Here is an 18,160-nt window from a genome sequence, read left to right on the forward strand (position 1 = left end):
AGGTGCTGCATCATAAGCACATGCAGGGTCTTGCAAAACTATGTTGCTGCATTTAACACAAAGTAATACATGGGCACTGCCATATTGAAATGAAGGGGAAATTATGCATGAGTTTAAGATTTTTTTTTTATCTTACAAATAAAAATATTAAAAGTGTGCAAGCACATGAATTTAGCCTTCCTATTTTACATTCATAAATAAAATACCGGTACAGTAAAATCTATGGCTGAAACCAATGTGAGCCTTTATGATGAGCCACATGACTCCAAATAAATTAATTTTAAAAAAAAAGGTTTGTCAGTTGCACACTGAGTTTTCCAATGTGTAATTGCATGTCACACCAAATGGGGAGTTATATACATAAACAAATCAGTTTATAAAAACACAATAAGATCATTCATAGTTATTTCTAAAGTCATTAAAAGTTTTTTGAAACACACTTTTAGGATCCTGATTCCAATGTAAAAATATGTGGAAAACGTTCGAGGAGTTGTAACGAATGGCAGGTGGGATGTCGGGATGGTCGACTCGACACAATCAGCTGTAAGCCAAATTACAACACTGATGGTAAACTAGAAATGTGTGCAGAGCTTTCTGGGCTAGTGGTTCATAGGAAACTGTACTCAGAGTGACAGATTCCTATGAGTGGGAGTTTTTAGCACATTGTGCTATGCATCAGAATTTACACCACAAGGAACACCTACAGCAATGCAACACAATAAAGAAAATAGAGACATGTGAATTGATTTTTATATCATATTAACTCATTTATTTTTTTTATCAAAAACAATTTTTGTTGATCACATGTATTTGATGGGAATAAACCCGACACTGAAAAGCAAATAGACAAAAATAAAAAACATGGCCTGCATTCATAATAGCTACAATTTCTAATAGGATATAAAAAAATAACTTGGTATACATGAAACTGAGTATTTTTACTCAAAGGACATTATGACAGCTACCATAAATACTTACAATAAGCAACAATTTTAACAACACAGCCTCACAAAAACTCTCTCACACATGCGTACAACACGCTGAGGAGCTGCAGGTAGAGTTGCACAAAGATACCCTCAAAGTACATCACATGTAGTAATAATATTAATCTGAAGTACTACACAAACAGCCACATTTAGATACTGTTAGGCTTCCTGCTGTTTCACTTCTGCACGACTTAAAGGAAAACAGTTTGATGTTTAGGTGTAATCCAGCTGCAAAAACGTGAGTTCAGAGGAAGAAGAAAACGGCTTCAGATGAAGGAGCAAACAGTCTTCTGCAGACTCTTCGGCACACAAAACTCAAGCAAGGTAACAGTCTAGCATCAGGCGTTGGCTTACAGTTTGGGCTTTTGTAGCTGCTGGAAAGGCAGAAAGGATGTGAACTTCAGGGTGTTTGGCTTTGACTTAGGGACTCCAGTTTGTGCCTTTAGTTTACAAATTACTAGTATTTTACAGAACTCTATAAGGCCTCTTCTGATTTCTTCCGATTTTATTGTCCAGGTAAATTAATAAAATATTTTTTTTCTTAAATCTGTTTAAGTATTGCAAAAAATAAAAAATAAATAAATAAATCTGTAGATTAATTGTTTTTGTTTTGTTTTATATAGTAGAAAATGAAAACACACAAACAAATCACCAAATCTAGTACTGCCAAACAGATAAAAACAAAATAAAGAGAAGGCCTTTAGGGGGAAAAATACCCATAACAGATGTTTTACTGACAAAAAAGGATAATAAAACAAAATTCACAATCATACTTTGCATTTTTGTTCATTCATATAATCTTTTAGATACTGAACAGCAAACATGCAAGCCTAAAGTAGCCTCCAATATCGTGGGTGCCACTAGTAAATATGTGTAAAAAGCCTTAAAAAGAAGTGATATTTTATTACAGGAGTGGTAATTACACATCAGTGATAATCAGTGATATTGCAACCTTTAAATTGTGTTTTAAATTTAAAAGTTGTAATATTACTTTATCACACACACACATGTAGGCGTTGCGTGCAGGGGTGTGTGTGTGTGTGTGTGTGTGTTACAAGATTAATTACAGAAAAACAAGTCATGAGGAATTAATGTGCATCAAGCATTTTTGGAAATAAGCTATTCTTCACTTTTTGATCAGTATTAAAGACATTTTATTCAGAAATTCATTGCTTCATATTTCCCCAGGATATTAATATCCCATGATAGCGAGAAACATTTCTCTTTAAAATGGGAATGACAAGAGAAACCTTTTTTTTAAATGCCCAGTCACAAAGCCTCTGCATAACCATTAGAACTTTCGACATCCCAAATGTTTGTTTTTTTTGAAGAAGAAGAATTTGAGAAAAATATTTTCTGTAGTACCACCATATGTGTACTATGCTGACATTTTAACTGGAACCTTGTGCTTTGACATGAAAAATGGTGGATACGTGAAAAAGTTCTTCATCCCCACTATTAATGGCGGAGAAAGTGTGATGCAGGGGGGTGTTTCTCTTCCAAAGGCTTTTTACACATCTTTAATAAGATGACCATTGTTTTTGAGGGCCATATATAGTATTGCAGATAAATAGTTTTTATTTAATCTCAAAATTAATGCTGCTTAGACTTGTAAATAAAAATATAAGGTAATCAAAGGTAAGACCTCATAATCTCACTTTGAATTTGGGAGGAACCTTCAGCCAAAGAATAAATAGTCTCCAACTGGCATGGCTCACACATCTTTTTTTAAGAGGTAAATGTTTATAACAGTTTATGTCCTATCAATCAGCATGGAATAGAAAAAGGAAAAAGTGCAAGTACTATTGCTAAATACAGTTTATCTTTCTAAAGCTCACAAAATAAAGAAACTTTCAGCACTTTAAAAACATCTGTCAAAGTAGAGCTAATCACAATCTTATGAAAGCATGTAGAAACTACAGAATGGCTCATTAAGTATCTGTATTCATCTATAGGCACAAAATACTTTGATCAACTAAGACCAAATCACTTCTACAAGGAGATTTTCTTTAGTCCAGAGGACGAACAGTCACAAACCACACATTGTACACAGATTAAAAAAAAAAATCCTTTTTCAGCTCATGAAGCTTTACATGAAAAACATAAATTTTAACTGACAATCAAGTCAGCTTTTCAATGTAGACACAGTCAAGAGGCCTTTAGTCAGTGAACTACAAAGACAATTATTCCATTAGCAGAACAAATACACAGAAAGATTGATTTGAAACAATTTTTTGTCTCAAACTTGAACAATTTGTGCTGACGTTAAATCAGGGCTAGACTATATGTATGTTTCAAGATACTGTTTGAAAAGCACAGAAATGAAGAAAGTCTTGGATGTCAAAACAAAACAAATATTTTAAATCAAAATTGGAGTTTCCTTGTGTTTAAATGTAGGTTCTTTCAAAGTTGTGAGTTTTAACTTTTTATGTATAGTTTTCTTTTTCTCACCTTCAAAATGTAGGTTATTTTTCAAAGGTCAAGATCAAACTTGAAATTCTGTTTCATTTTTTTCTATATAGACAAATCTTATGACCAATCCGTAGACAGGTACTGATGTACCTGGCAACAGTGAGGCATATAAGGAAACACTTTGCAGGTAAAAATCATGCGCTGTGTTCAGCTCATTATTTTACAAACATCAATCAAATGAGGCAAAGGTCAGAAAATAAAAATAAAAAAATTCTCATTTCATTTCAGTTCAGTTCTAATATTCAACATTACAAAATACTGAAAGACATAGAACCAGGCCCAGATGTCTGACTGCATTGTCATGATGCAGCTCTCCATGCAGCTTGCCATATTTTGCTTGTCAGAATGCATAAACTTTCTACATTCATCATCAGTTGACAAAAGTTGATTTTAAAATGTTAATGTTATAAAAACTCAACAGTCGGTTCATGGCGGAAACAGACTCATGTCGCCTTTAAAAAAGAGCAACGGTTTACTGGAAACACGCCAAGACACTTTCAATTCAAAGTTAAACACTTGGTAATTATAGTATGCACACCTAACAGTCTGGAACAACAAAGTGGAACCACAATAATACCACTCTAAAGATGTGAAAGCTTTAAAACACTGCTGCTTTCTGGCTTCTTGTACAAGCAACTGGATGCATGCTGGTGAAACCTTTTATTTTTAGCATGTCTGTGTTCAGTATTTGTTAATCCAACTTTGTAGAAAGAAAGTTAAGAACACATACCACCCACTATCCAGGTTTATTTTGAAGCAGCAGACTCCTATGATTCACCCTAGAGAACCTTAATATTTTTCTTAGTGTTTAAACAGGCTTAACAATGTGCTTTGTACTTTAATACATGAAATGAGCAGTGGGATGTAAGGCAGTGGATCCCAATATTTTTGCCGTATTAAATCTAAAACAGTCGAAAGTTGTTCAATAACCAAAAACAGCTGAATTTTAGCTGTCTGACTTTGCACACAGCTGTCCACAATGTAAAAAATAAACATTAAAGATACAGCTTTTTATAGCACATACCCAATTAAAGTTTTCTTTGAGGTCTGACCTACCGATCTCAATTTTGACTGATTCTATATCATCATAGATCTAGATTTCAGAATCAGTCACAGCTGATTAAACATAGAATAAAACAATCTGCATGTTCTTTATAGAGGTAGAAGCTTAAAATGTAGAGAAAACAAGGAAAGAATTACAATATAACACCCTAATCTGTGGCTGTATCTGTATGCAAGAGAACTCAAAAAGTTGTTTATTGGCCAAAAAGGTCGGGAGTTGATAGAACAGGAAAAATAAAAAAATTCTTTATTTGATTTCACTAATCAAAGTAGATCAAGGGAAGACTGTCAAGCTGATTGGTGGATCTCTAGACAAAAGTCTAAATCTCTAGTCAAATCCTTTTTAAAAAACTTTATTATTACAGTTTTAATAATTTTTTTAATCACTATTCATCTCTTAAACTCACCCGTCTTCCCTAAAAGGCCTCTAAAGCCAACCAGAACCAGACACATGGGGTTTCCATGTCAAAATGTCCCTTTGAGGGCAACACTGTATCATAGATTGAAAGACAGAGGAAAGAGAGAAGGAATACCTCTGTTGTGGGTTTTGCATGCAATGCATGCCAGGTAACAGCAAAGCCATTGTTACTGCTAAGTTATCATTGCTACAGCAATGATAACTGAATCACTTTTATTTATTTATTTTTATTTATTTTTTTGTCATAAACCCAGGCATTTCTCTCATCTAATATAAATATTCAGTTTCAAGTTTTTCTGGGAGTGCCTTGTTTGCAAAGTGATCAGAAATCTCAGTCACACCTAGACTCCTCTCTACTATTACAGTAAGATCTGCAGGAGATTTCTTCAGTGATTCGCCCACTCTTCACCTATTCGTCCTGATTTACATAAATGCTGTAAAGCATAAACATCTAACTCCTGCCTACTGAGCCACCTCATGTGAGCTGTCAGGTTAGGAGGACTCCACAGTGATGACGGCCTCATCGGCCTTGTAGATGACAGGGGGAGAGGAGGGAACCTCTTTGCACGGATCCAACACGGATGATTGCACACTGAGTTTTGATATGGGGGAATCTTCTCCGATTTCCTGCACCGCTCCTTCCCCCTTCCCCTCATCCAAGCGCCCTTTCTGCAGCTCCTCTTCCCCTCTCCTCACATGACAGCGACACACCTCGATGCCAGAGTCGCCTGTGAGCCGTCTGTGACTGAAATGATCCTCCTCGTCTTCTTCATCCTCCTCCTCTTCGTCTCTATCTTGTTTTTGCTCCTCTTTATTATTTGTGTTCGGTGAGTGCAGATCCTTTACGGAAGGAGACGGCGTTACATCGCAAGGCGAGGGTGAGGCCTCCACAGCCGCCGGTGGGTCAGAGGGCACGAGGAAATGAACTTGACCAGGAGGAGCAGAAGATAACAGGACGAGGGGGGAGAGAGGGAGGCGAGCGGGATGTGAGAGTTGTGAGTGTAAAGGGAGGGAAAGCGGAGGACAAGGAGGCGAGAGTCTGTCGCTGCCAGCAGAGGAGCGTCGCTGCACTGGTATGACGTCAGGAGTGGCGGCGGGTATCACATCCGGGGAAACTTGAGACGGGGAAGGCGATGACCTCGGCACGACAGCGTAGTCACCCCCAGCTTCACTGGGTGTGGACACACGGCTGCTGTCATATGTCTCGTCGGTCACCTGGACCGAGAAGGAGGTGCTGGATGGGGAGGTGAGAGAGCAGGACTCGCAGGAGCAGCTGGTGTAGTTGTCGGAGCTCTGGGAGGAGGTCAGCCCACTGGTGCCGGGGCCCAGGTACGGAGGACAGGGGTGACGGTGGTGGTGGTGATGGGGGTAAGAAGAGCTGGGCCCTGCTGAGGTCCCTCCCTGGAGGGCAAAGATGGAGCTGTAAGGAGGAGGAGGCGTGCTGGGCTGGGCAGCCACCTCCTCATAGGAGGGCAGCTTCAGGGAAGTCAGGAAACCTGCAGCAAAATTTTAAAATCATTTTTTGTAATGGAAAAGGCTGTATTCTGCCATAAGCTACAAAGAATTACATCCAGCAGCAACTCAGCTGCTGTCATAATTACAATTGACTAAAGCGTTACTTAAATGTTTAAGCACTTTGTAAAGCTGAAACACAAACTTCAGTATATTTTCTAGGAATTTTCTGTAGTAGACGAGCATAAAAAGTAGGGTTGGGTCATATGGACCTTGCTGAATGTCATGATATTTTATAGTATTTACTGTGATAATAATAAAAGGGAAAATAAACTATTTACAACTTTAAAAAAACTTCTGAATTTGAACTGGGGTTCTTCAGGAAACCAAGTACATAAATACATTTGATTTGATCACTCAACTGTACACAGCAACACCATTCGATCATATTTTTGTATTTATTGGTATACACTGTCCCGACCCTATTAGGGACAAAGGTGTTAGAAAATGGTTGGATGGATGGATGGTGTACACTGGTGCTCTCGGGGAAGCAAAATTGGATAAAATAGTAACTATAACAATTCCAGCAATCAAGTTAGCTTTGGAGTTTCAAACATCATTAATTGGAGTTCAACATGGTCATAAGTATGAACCTAAACTGGTGTGCATTTGCATTTAGCACCACTCAATACTTTTTATAATACTGCAAAACCTTTGGGGTCTGTTTCTACTAGAGTGGAATTTCTAGAAACTAAGCTTTTTGCTGATAGTTCTTCACAATGACTCTAACTCAGTCAGACTGAATGGAGAGCATCTGTGAACAGCAATTTTAAAGTTTCTCCAAATTTTCTGAATTTGATTTAGATTTGGATTTTGAGCCATTCTAACATATGAAAATAATTTGATTTAAATCATCAATCCTCTGGCTGTTTCGCTCTGCTCTTTTTGTGATTTTCACTTGAATAAAAAAGAAATCACAATTATGCACTACTTTGTGTTGGTTTTAAGGTGTATAATAGCTTAAAATTTGTGATAAAATACATAATTTACCACATCCTCTGTAAGAAAAGGGAACTTTGTTCTCTCTCCCAGACCTGTGCAAACAACAAGACATAATTCTTTTCTTGCAGTCCTGTTTGGGAGTTCTTGCTGCTGGTACTTATTTGGTGATGAACATTTTGCTCTTTGGGTGTCCAAGAAATTTTGTAAGATAAGTCAGAAGCCAGAACATTTCTGATGGATGATGTAGGCTGAGGATTCAATGAGAACTTTTCAATAGTTCCCATTTAGGTTTTTTGACGTATAAGATGTTGTGGCCAAATGGAACATTTTATTGTTGTTGCCACTGTGAACATTTTTCTTTTACTAAGCAATCTAATCTGGAGCCTCTCAAGTCAAAGAAATGGCCGTGGACGATTTAGTCAAATGAATCACATTTAAAGCTGCTCAGAATTACTTCAGAATAAATTCAACATACTGAGGTCCAACATTGAAGACGGGTAGTTACAGGCTCCGTTATAAGCGATTAGATTGATTTCCCTTTGCCTTTGCTGCTGCTGGATTCTCAGCTTGGCTCGGCGGTGCCGGTAAGCACAGAAACAGCTGAAGAGGATCAGGACCGTCCATAGCAGCCAAAACCCTGTGGGGAGCAAGACAGCTCTGTAAATAAGCAACATTCAGCACGTTCGTCAATCAATCACAGGAGGCCAAAAGGCAGGATCAATGTGTTTTGGCATCACGTGTCCCTATGATCACAAGTGGTTAGTAGTACAAAACGTAAACAAAACCCCTGAGGTTCAACAATACTCTGAAAAAGTTATTTTCCCATAAACCCAATAACTTGTGTGTTCTGTGAGACCTGATGATGTGTCTTTTACAAGCTTCTGGAGGAATTTTGGTGAACTGTTATGAGTGAAAGGGTTAAGTTCATCCTCCGGGATTGGAACTTTAAAAGCTACTCAAGAAAATCTTCACTGAGGCATTTAGAGGTGAAATTGCTGGTATACTTAGATCATTGTCCTGAGTATTGATGGCCAAACATTTGCTTAAAAGCAGATTTAAGCAGAAACACCCCAGTAGCCAAAAACCACCACACTACCACAACTGTGCTTGACTGTATATACGATACTGAATGCTGTGTAAGTATGTAATAAGACCCACACGTTCTACTTTTGTCTCTTCAGTCCGCAGAGTACTTCTGTAACTCTTGGGTATTATCAAAATGTGGTTTGGGGTTTTAGAAAAGGCTTTGTCACCATTTGCAGGCTGATTGATGTCAGTGATTTTTTTTTTAAATCAGAAGGTGTGTTGCTTTTTGAGGTCTTTGAGTCTACTTCATGTTGTTGGATTGGTTCATTCTAAGTGATTTATTGATTCTATGTGCCTGGCAGTAGCCAGACCTGGGTGTTGCTTGTGAAATTCAACCAAAAGCTATGATTAATCCCAGTTAATTTATGAATTACAAGGTAAGAGCTATATTTTCACATAGTGGTAGGCCGATTTTGATATTTTTTTCCTCTATCAAATTGGAAACTGCTCTTTGTATTTTCTTGGGTTATTTTTGTCTGATGCAAAAAAATGTCTTATGATCATAAATTGTGACAAAAAAGCAAAAACAAGACATTTGTTAGGGTCAATTTTTTTTTTTTTTATTGTACTGTAAATATCTGACCTGAAATATTGAATAAATGATCCCTGCTCTTTGTGATGTTTCTAAAATAGTCTACATTTCCTCTAGTCTGCTTTAAAAATGTAGTGTTCGGGTAAAATTAAATATATATAATGTGTTGAATAAAAGTTACAAAAAGTTACAAACATGTCCCTGATAATACCTTTTCATTATCGGAACATTTCATCATAATTTAAAAGTAGTCAATTGACTTACACCAGAGTTCATAGTAATAGGTACAGCAGCCCGTTTCTCCACAGCAGTGTCCTGTTTCACACCGGTAACCTGGACTGTTGTTGGCTCCTGGACAGTACTTGGGACTGACCACAGGCAGCCTGCCAGAGCCGACATGATGCTCCACCACCTGGTGGACAAAGCAAGACACTGCAATGTAACCACAGTCAGCTTCTGTCAACAGATATACGGACATACTAATAAATTTATACTATTACATACTGCCTTTGGGGTTTTTTGATGAACACATACCATTCCACAACAGTAAAATGTTTGCAAATAAATTGGAAGTGTGGTGTCCATTTACATTTTGGATCCTCTTCTCTGATACATGCAAATAAAATCCACAGAGGCTTGTTGGGGAACATTAGTGAACAAACAGTGTCATGAAGACCAAGGAACACAGCAGACATATCAGGAAGAAAGTTGTGGAGAAGTTTAAAACAGGATTAGGTTATAATCCAGTATCCTAAGCTTTGAAAATCTGAAAAATATCTGTCCTATATGTCATCTGAAAATGAAAACAGAATAGCACAATTGCAAACCCATGAAGACCTAAGCCTTCCACCTACACTGACACTTAGGGCGAAAAGAGCATTAATTAGAGAATTAGCTAAGTGGCCTGAGATCCACGATCCCGGTGAGAGAATCTGTTGATAGGCAACTAGGAATTGTCCAGTCCATAAATTAGGCCTTTACTGAATAATGAAAAGAAGAAAACAAATGGGGGGAAAACCTATAACCTTTTGGCCCACAAAATGCTGTGTGTGTTGGGAAACATTGGACATCATCCTAAACACAACACCCCAGTTAATACCAGAATCATGCATGGGGGATACTTTGCTTCCATACGGACAGAGAATCTGTCCAGAGTTAATGGAAAGGCTGGTGGAGCTAAATACTGAGCATTCCAGAAAGAAAACTTGTTAAAGGCTGGAACGGACTTGAAACTGGGATAGAGGCCCACATTTAACCGGACGACAACCCTAAAAATACAACCTCAGCAAGACCATTGCAGTATGTTTCTTGCTGCAATGATCTTGGTTAAAATATATCAATCTATGAGAATGTCCCAGTCAAAGTCCAGACCTAAATCCAATTTAGAATCTGTGGCAAGACATGCAGTGAATGTTCTCAGACACTCTCTGTCCAATTTGAATGAATTTGAACTGGTTTGCAAAGAAGAATGTACACCAATTTCAGATGCTTCAAAAGCTAATAGAGACCTGGTTAAACAGACAAGCAGCTCTAAATGCAGCGAAACGTGGCTCTACTGAGTATTGAGTTGGAAAGGTTTAATACAAAAGCATGCTATAATTTCTGATTTTTATCTACAAAAAAATGTTAAGCCACATATTATCATTTTTCTTTCACATAATAATTAGCACTACTTTGTTATGGACAATCACATTACATCCTAATATATACATTGAAGCTTGTCATTGTAAAGTGAGAAAATCTGATAAAGCGCAAAATTCTTGTGAGGCACTAAACATTTGAGCAGATTCATGATAGTTTTCGTCATTTGCAGGTTATATCTAAAAGACAAACATCACCTTGTCAGCTGTGTTTCGGTCAATCTTCAGCACAGGCACCTACAGAGAATGAGAAATACAAGAAAAGTTGTACTTGAATCGGACAACATCACGCTGCAACTGAACGCAGGCAGATATTAAACACATTGTAAAAATGTGGGAACAACATTGGAAAAAGCAAAGGCATCTAAATCTGGTCTGCACATAGTTACCACACAAGACTCAGAAGTGCTAACGAGCAACAATGCATTGTCATAGCAACAACTAAGAGGCAGGCTGTGAGTTTTTTTTAAATTTTTTTTATTTTTTATTAACCACATGTGGAAAACATTTTTTCATCGTTTAAAAGTTGACCTGCTTACCGTTACAGCTTCAGGTGCAACCAGCTCCTGCAGGGACATTGTCATCTGATAAAAAAAGACACAACGATCAGGACAGAGGACAGCACGAGCGTGATAAGACGGCGATGGCAAGACTAAGCAAACAATATGTTATTAGTCCAAAAGTGGCAAACACTTTTCCAGTCAGAGACTGTCAGCTGCTTGTCTGTTGGCTTATCAAGGTGACAAAGAGGCTCTTAAACACACTGACTTCTCTCTGTGGTATGACATACAGTACAGACCAAAAGTTTGGACACACCTTTCTAATTCAATGGGTTTTCTTTATTTTCATGACTATTTATAAGGCAAGAAATCCCACTTATTAACCTGACAGGGCAGGTTGACCTATGAAGTGAAAACCATTTCAGGTGACTACCTCTTGAAGCTCATCAAGAAAATGCAGAGTGTATGCAAAGCAGTAATCACAGCAAAAGGTTGCTACTTTGAAGAAACTAGAATATAAGGGGTATTTTCAGTTGTTTTACACTTTTTTGTTTAGTGCATATTTCCACATGTGTTATTCATAGTTTTGATACCTTCAGTGTGAATCTACAATGTCAATAGTCATGAAAATAAAGGAAACTCATTCAATTAAAAGGTGTGTCCAAACTTTTGGTCTGTACTGTAGGTGACAGAAATCACCCATATCTGGCCATTTGTACAAAATTTCTTCCTGTGGCCTCCGATGTCCTTCTTACTAGTCTTGCTTAAACACATGAAATATGTAAAGTGGCAAAGAAACTAAGTAGCATCAATATTCTGATATAATTTTTTTTTAACACTTAGGTTTTACCGGTCAACTGTTCGAGAGACAAATATGTTCCTAAAGATGAGGGAACCAGATTTAAATAGACAAAGGTTTGAATAATTAACCTTTGTGATCAGAGAGCCTAATCACAAATGTTAATCAGTTACCCATCCCTGCAAAGGTTCAACATCTTCATGTTATCCAATAAAAGAGAGATCCAGAAGGGAAATCCAGACATGCTTCTTTCCAGTGACACATTCAGAGGGATGACAAAGTTTTTCCCGACCCGAAGAAATACACCTGAAAATCAGATGTTTGCATACACTGTATAAAAACAAACATGACCTGTTTTTCTTACTGTTAGATAATAAAACTTTTTAAACATTTACTGTTCTAGGACAGGTTGGGATTACTAAAATTATCTAATTGAATTGACATAAAATATCATTGTTGTGCTTTTCAAAAAGTTCGGAAAGCCCAGAGGACTTCACCACGGCTTTTTAAGTTTTGTAAATTACGGTAACATTTGAGTTAAATTGAAGCAGACTCGTGGATATTTTGTTGTTTGATATCAACAAAAAACAACAAGAGAGATATCAGGTAGAAAATTGAGGGCCTCTAATTCATGCTTAAATAGAATTTCCAGATTTCTGAAGGTGTCAAGTTTACCAGTTCAGACAACAAGACATATTGCATGGGATTGTCCAGCTGTACTATTCAGTAAGAAGGCAGATTCTGTGCCAAAGAGACGAATGTCCTTTTTATGTGAAAGGGTTATATCAATTCTAGAGCACCTGCAAAATACCTTGTTTGAAATCGGTAGACGGTCCCACTGTCTGCCTTGAAATTATGTTCTCTACCATCATGGACTGAAAGGCCACTAAGCAAGGATAAAGGTTACTCCAAAAAGATTAGAAAATGACAGTTTACAAATGCACTCAGGGTCAAAGACCTTAGCTTTTGGAGACATGTACTGTGGTCTGATGAAACTAAAATTAAAGACTTTGCCATACTTGTATTATCATACATTTTGCGTTCCAACACAAAGTAATGTCTGAGCATCAGTTCGTGACCTTGAGACTTAGGGCACTTTGAGTTATGCACATCAGTAAGTCCATATTGAAAAGAAAAAAAGAGTAGGTTTTGGACTGGCCTAGCCAAAGTCTGAACTTAAATCAGGTTTTGATGGCATTATCTGTATTCATTCTTTATGATTAACATGAAAGAATTAATACAATTCTGCAAAGAAGAGTGAGGTTAGGTCTTCCACATTGAGGTAAAAGATTTATCACCAGTTACTGTAAACACGCGAACCAGTCCCTAGGTTTAGATGACAATTACTTTTTCCACATACAGTCAGGTTAGTTTGAATAACCTTTTTTACTTCCACACTGAGATCAGCATTTAGAATTTACTTTGGTTATTTTTGTCTGACCGAAAAATTTGTTTGATGATCTGAAACTTTAAGGTGTGAAAAAAAGCAAAACTAAAATAAATATGAAATATGCACAAGTATGCACAGAACTTAATTTCTCCAAGAACCTCCACATGGTTTCTTAGTCATCCCTTATCACATCATTAAAAAAAAAAAGAAATCACATGACTGACATCTAAAGCTTCAGCACTATGCATATGACCTCCACCTCAGTGAAGGTCATGTGGGTTGACAGCAGGCAATAGGGGGGAAATATCCACTTGTGCTGCATAAGGGACTGCAGTCAAACCAATGAAATGGAGCTGGGCTTGTTGCACACTAAGACTGCAGCCATGTAAATTAGACATGCTTGCTTAACAACTGACTGCTGCCTGTGGTCAGCATAACTGAACAATGTTGGCCCAGCATTGTGCGCTCCATATCCGGACAAACACACCGACACACACAAACATCAGAAGTTGTGCATATGCAGCATTAAATTTATGGCAAAAAAAGCATTACTTTGACATTTGCTTACTATTATATTGGCCTTATATTGTAGGTAATATAAGGCCACAAATGTGCTATAAACAACTAATACTCAGTGGCTGCTTAATATTTCATAATGCTGTAAAACACAGGTGGAAAAACTTTAAAATATCACTGGTGCTTGTAATATTTGATGAGTAAATGATTGCTTGTCAAATATGATTTTTTTTATTGTCTTCCCTGGAGAAAATGTAAATATTTAAAATAAAATAGACAATATCATCCTGCAATGTCAGAGACATGTTCTGCTGCATAGTGTGAAAATAAATGCCAAGCCAAGACGGAAAAATGCGCTGTCAAAACTCCTGTCATGCAGAGTTCCTGTGGTAAGGCCACCAGACGGCTTTCAAATAAGAATGCGTATGAAATGTAGTCACTCTGAGACCACCAAGAAACCTCGAATGATCCATATCACAGTTCCCCTCAAAGTCCGCAAAGAAATAAAAACCAGAGTGAAACACCAGAAATATAGAAGATGCTAACTAGTCAATAATATTTCTGCTGCTTTTACACTAAATGCTTCAGTTTCAGAAAAATAAATCTAAGACTTTTTAAAAAATCTTCATTTATTTATTTATTTTAAAACAAATGAGTGCTGGAAATTTTAGCCAGTTGTTTTCAAGCATCCCGTAGCAAATATATGCACTTTCTGATGATCGACACGGGGTCAATTTAACAAAAACTCATTAATTACATTTTCCAAATCAAGCAATAAACCAATTTCAGCATCACTGGCTTATCAAAATTTTTAAAAATGACAGAAAATAAATAAAGCTCAATTTTAAGACATAACTGAATGTAATTTTAGACAGAGCATGAAAATTTTGGGTTAAAGATTTTTTTTAAGATTAAAATCAAGAAAAACTAACTAAGAAACCCAGTGTATTGATCTGGGAAGATGTTGTATCCTTTCAACCTATGCTGCAGCCATTTTACTTAAAATAAGATCAACAAAGTTGTACAGAAAAAAAACTTCACATATGTATTTGCAATAAAAGTAACAATGCACTGACAGGCCTAACAGGTTGTCCCCATTCAAACAAACAACTCTACTGAGACATCACAAAGAAACATTTTTAACAGCACAATGTTAAACCACATCCTGCCCACATTACACTGACAGGGCTGGAGAGGAGGAAGATACAGGTAAAAGAGCATCCTGCTGGCTGCAACATAATGTGACAACCACAACCTCAAACAGGAAAAAATTGACAAAATGGAACCTCAAACATGTGTGAGGCATCTTCAGAGTCATTGTGGTCTGGTTACCAGTTTATGGGTCTCATCTTATACCAGATTTTTAAGAGACAGTTTCAAAACCCCAAACATTTATTGCTTTTAGTTTGAAGTTCATTTAATGAGATCCCAGCAAAAGCCCTGAAGTAACCAGAGTTTAACCCATTTCTGGCCCTATGGAACAGAATAACATGGCCTTTTCCCCTCCCTCATCTGTTGCTGTTCTAAGGCTCTGATAGTTAATTAAGCAGCTAATATTAGTGTATACTTCTTTTGCGACAAACAAAGCTATCAAAAGGTGAAAATTCTGCAGAACAAAAACACTGTAAACGTCATAAATGTTTACTCTTTATGTTAATTTAATACGTAAAAAAGAAAATATTTCTTAGTGTTATAAATAACATTAAACAATAAGACAATATATTTTACTTTACAAAAATGTATTTTCTATCTCCTTTACATTCTTCTTTGCAGCCTCATGAAACACTGTTGCTTGTTTTATACAAATCCAATCCTATTATACATTTTTGTTTTATTTGCTTGTGCTTCTTCTCCAGGCTCTCTTAAGATGAGAGTCTGTTGTAAATGTCGTCAAGATCCTACATTTCTACAATTTGGACAAATGTAGACTGCAAGAAGATAAATAGATTTCGACCGACTTTAATGAAAACATTTTAAGCATGAACTTAAAAAAATGCCTTTGCGCTGCGCATCATTAACAAAGACTTAGTGACATGCAGTGATTGTGTGGAGATGTAAAGGTTGCTTTTCAGGAGCCAGGTAGGCCAGAGGAAAGCATGTTGCTGTGCAGAGTCACTCCAGCCCAGCTGTTGACAGCAGCGTGTGTGGATCAGAGCAAACCTGCGCAGTGCCTTACCTCTTGAGCCTTCAGCCCGAGGCAGAAAGTCAGCGTCTTCTCTGGATCCATGAAGACAGCCGAGCATCAGGCTCCACATCAGAAAGCACAAGTTACACAGTGAAGGCTCGATCACCGTTGTCCCACTCCACAGACACGGCACCGTCCACCGCCATTCCTCTCCCCCCACGTCCTCCCACCCTTTTTCTGCCGCACACACCGGACCTGTGTCGGAGTAAACACTGAAAGCTGCGTCAAATCTCACTGTACATGCACGCTGGAGGACACATATCCTATTGCTGCTGCGGGGACGGGTCCACGTTTCAGCAGGAGTTTGTAGCGGAGAGGGACGGAGATGAGCGTGATGTCATGCTTCCTCAGCCACCAAACTACTTGCGCCGAAGAGCTGCGGCTTTGATTGGCCGGAGCTCCCAGCAACAGCCGCACGGAGGCTGCCTCAGCGGGGCTGCATGGCTTTCAGTCACACCGCTCGAACACTTCCTGGAGGAAACCAGGAAAAACATCTGTTTGAAAACATTCCTGAAATAGGGTGACTACATCATAATTTCTTAAATGCGGTCATCTGTTTGACTATTAGTGGAAAAGGTTTGTTTTCAAGTGAAAACAATTCAACTTCAATTTATAAAAAAAAAAAAAAAAAAAAAAAAACTAAGAAAAAACTTTCAAAACATCCACATTTTTACACACAGGAATTGAGCAAGCATTTTGCATTAATTTTCGATGTGTGATGTGTTTCTGATATAGCTATATATAAAAAATATTGACAAAAACATTGTCTAAATGCATGAACAGTGTAACAGGTGTCTGTGAAAAACTGTGCAGGTTCATTAGTCATACATATGTTAAAGCATGTGCTAAGTTAAGCCCAGTTAGTGTGAGCTCATATGTCTTCTTTTGTGATTTCGTCATTGCTGGACGGCAAAAGTGTAACATTGTAATTATAAGCAACAGGAGACATCTATCATCTATCTATCTATCTATCTATCTATCTATCTATCTATCTATCTATCTGTCTGTCTGTCTGTCTGTCTGTCTATTAGAATAGATCTTTATGGTGATTTAGAATTTATGCTCTCACTGCAGGTAACAGTAAAAATAAAATAATAATTAAAAAAACATTTACTATGGCATGTGCAAAATAGACCAGAGTGTATTTAATAATATATTGCCAGGGAATGCAATCCTTTTGCGAGGTACCGAAAAATAATTTCTTTTCCAATGTCCCCTAGCGGGTTCCGTAGTATCATTCTGCCAAAATGTGCAAGGAGTAAGCGCCTTGTGAACCTCATGTATTTCGCTATGTCTGTTAAATTTAGTAAAGTTTAGTTTTTAGATTCAAACACAGTTCATATCAAATATGTTTGCTTGATTTAATAAAAGTTTACTCTGTGCGTTTGACCAAACTGGGAGTGTTATTAATAGTATTGCATTTTTAATCATCTTCAATGCAGTTCTGTCATTTGTCACAAGAGGGCAGCAGGCAACAGAGTTCTGCTTTCTGAACTTCCTTTCTCACAGAGCTTTTAACCCAGGGTTCACTGACCTGCTGAGGAAATATTTTCGTGTTCGGTTATGACTGTCGCAGTTATATTGCACCTTATGAATGTTCATGTAAGAATTTTTATTGTCATTGCTATATAATCATTGTTTGCCCTTCATGATGGGAAATCTCTCCTAAAATTGCACCAAAAGAGAGGCATCATCTTCCTGATTTAGACAATAATGAGTTGTGCATGTTTGGTTTAAATTCGTATTATTTAGGAAAACGCTGCAAATTAATTTGGATTGCATGCGATGATCTACATTCTTACTGCAACATGAATAATAGTAATTTTCTCAAGCATTGACGAGAAGATGTCTGGTCATGTTGTTTCCTGACATATGATACAGTATGACATAACACACTTCCTCTGACATGTTTTTGCAAATTCGCATGCATGCACAAACCCAAATATGACAAACGTTTTGTGGTAAGTATAAGAATTCTTCCATAATTAAACACTTGGAAATCTGTAGTCTTATGTTAAAAATGATCATTTTTAACAGTCAAAGTGGATGTGTGTCAGCACTAATGATGTTAAGCTTGACGTCACATGTCACAATTTGTAACATTGCCTATTAAAGTCAAA

The 18,160-nt window shown here is 37.3% G+C and overlaps 1 protein-coding gene across 1 annotated transcript; it reads right to left on the reverse strand.

Annotated features, from left to right (window-relative positions):
* Positions 1–742: 742 nt before the first annotated feature.
* LOC114145250 (WW domain binding protein 1-like) lies at positions 743–16,573 on the reverse strand. Its single transcript, XM_028018727.1, has 6 exons — positions 16,032–16,573; positions 11,190–11,234; positions 10,849–10,887; positions 9,275–9,422; positions 7,868–8,029; positions 743–6,434 (listed from the first exon to the last, which is right to left on the reverse strand). Exons 1-6 carry the CDS (start codon positions 16,080–16,082, stop codon positions 5,431–5,433), a joined length of 1,449 nt encoding a protein of 482 aa, XP_027874528.1. The 5' UTR covers positions 16,083–16,573; the 3' UTR covers positions 743–5,430.
* Between the last annotated feature and the right edge of the window lie 1,587 nt (positions 16,574–18,160).

The sequence above is a fragment of the Xiphophorus couchianus genome, chromosome 5, assembly GCF_001444195.1.
Source record: "Xiphophorus couchianus chromosome 5, X_couchianus-1.0, whole genome shotgun sequence".
Taxonomy (NCBI): domain Eukaryota; kingdom Metazoa; phylum Chordata; class Actinopteri; order Cyprinodontiformes; family Poeciliidae; genus Xiphophorus; species Xiphophorus couchianus.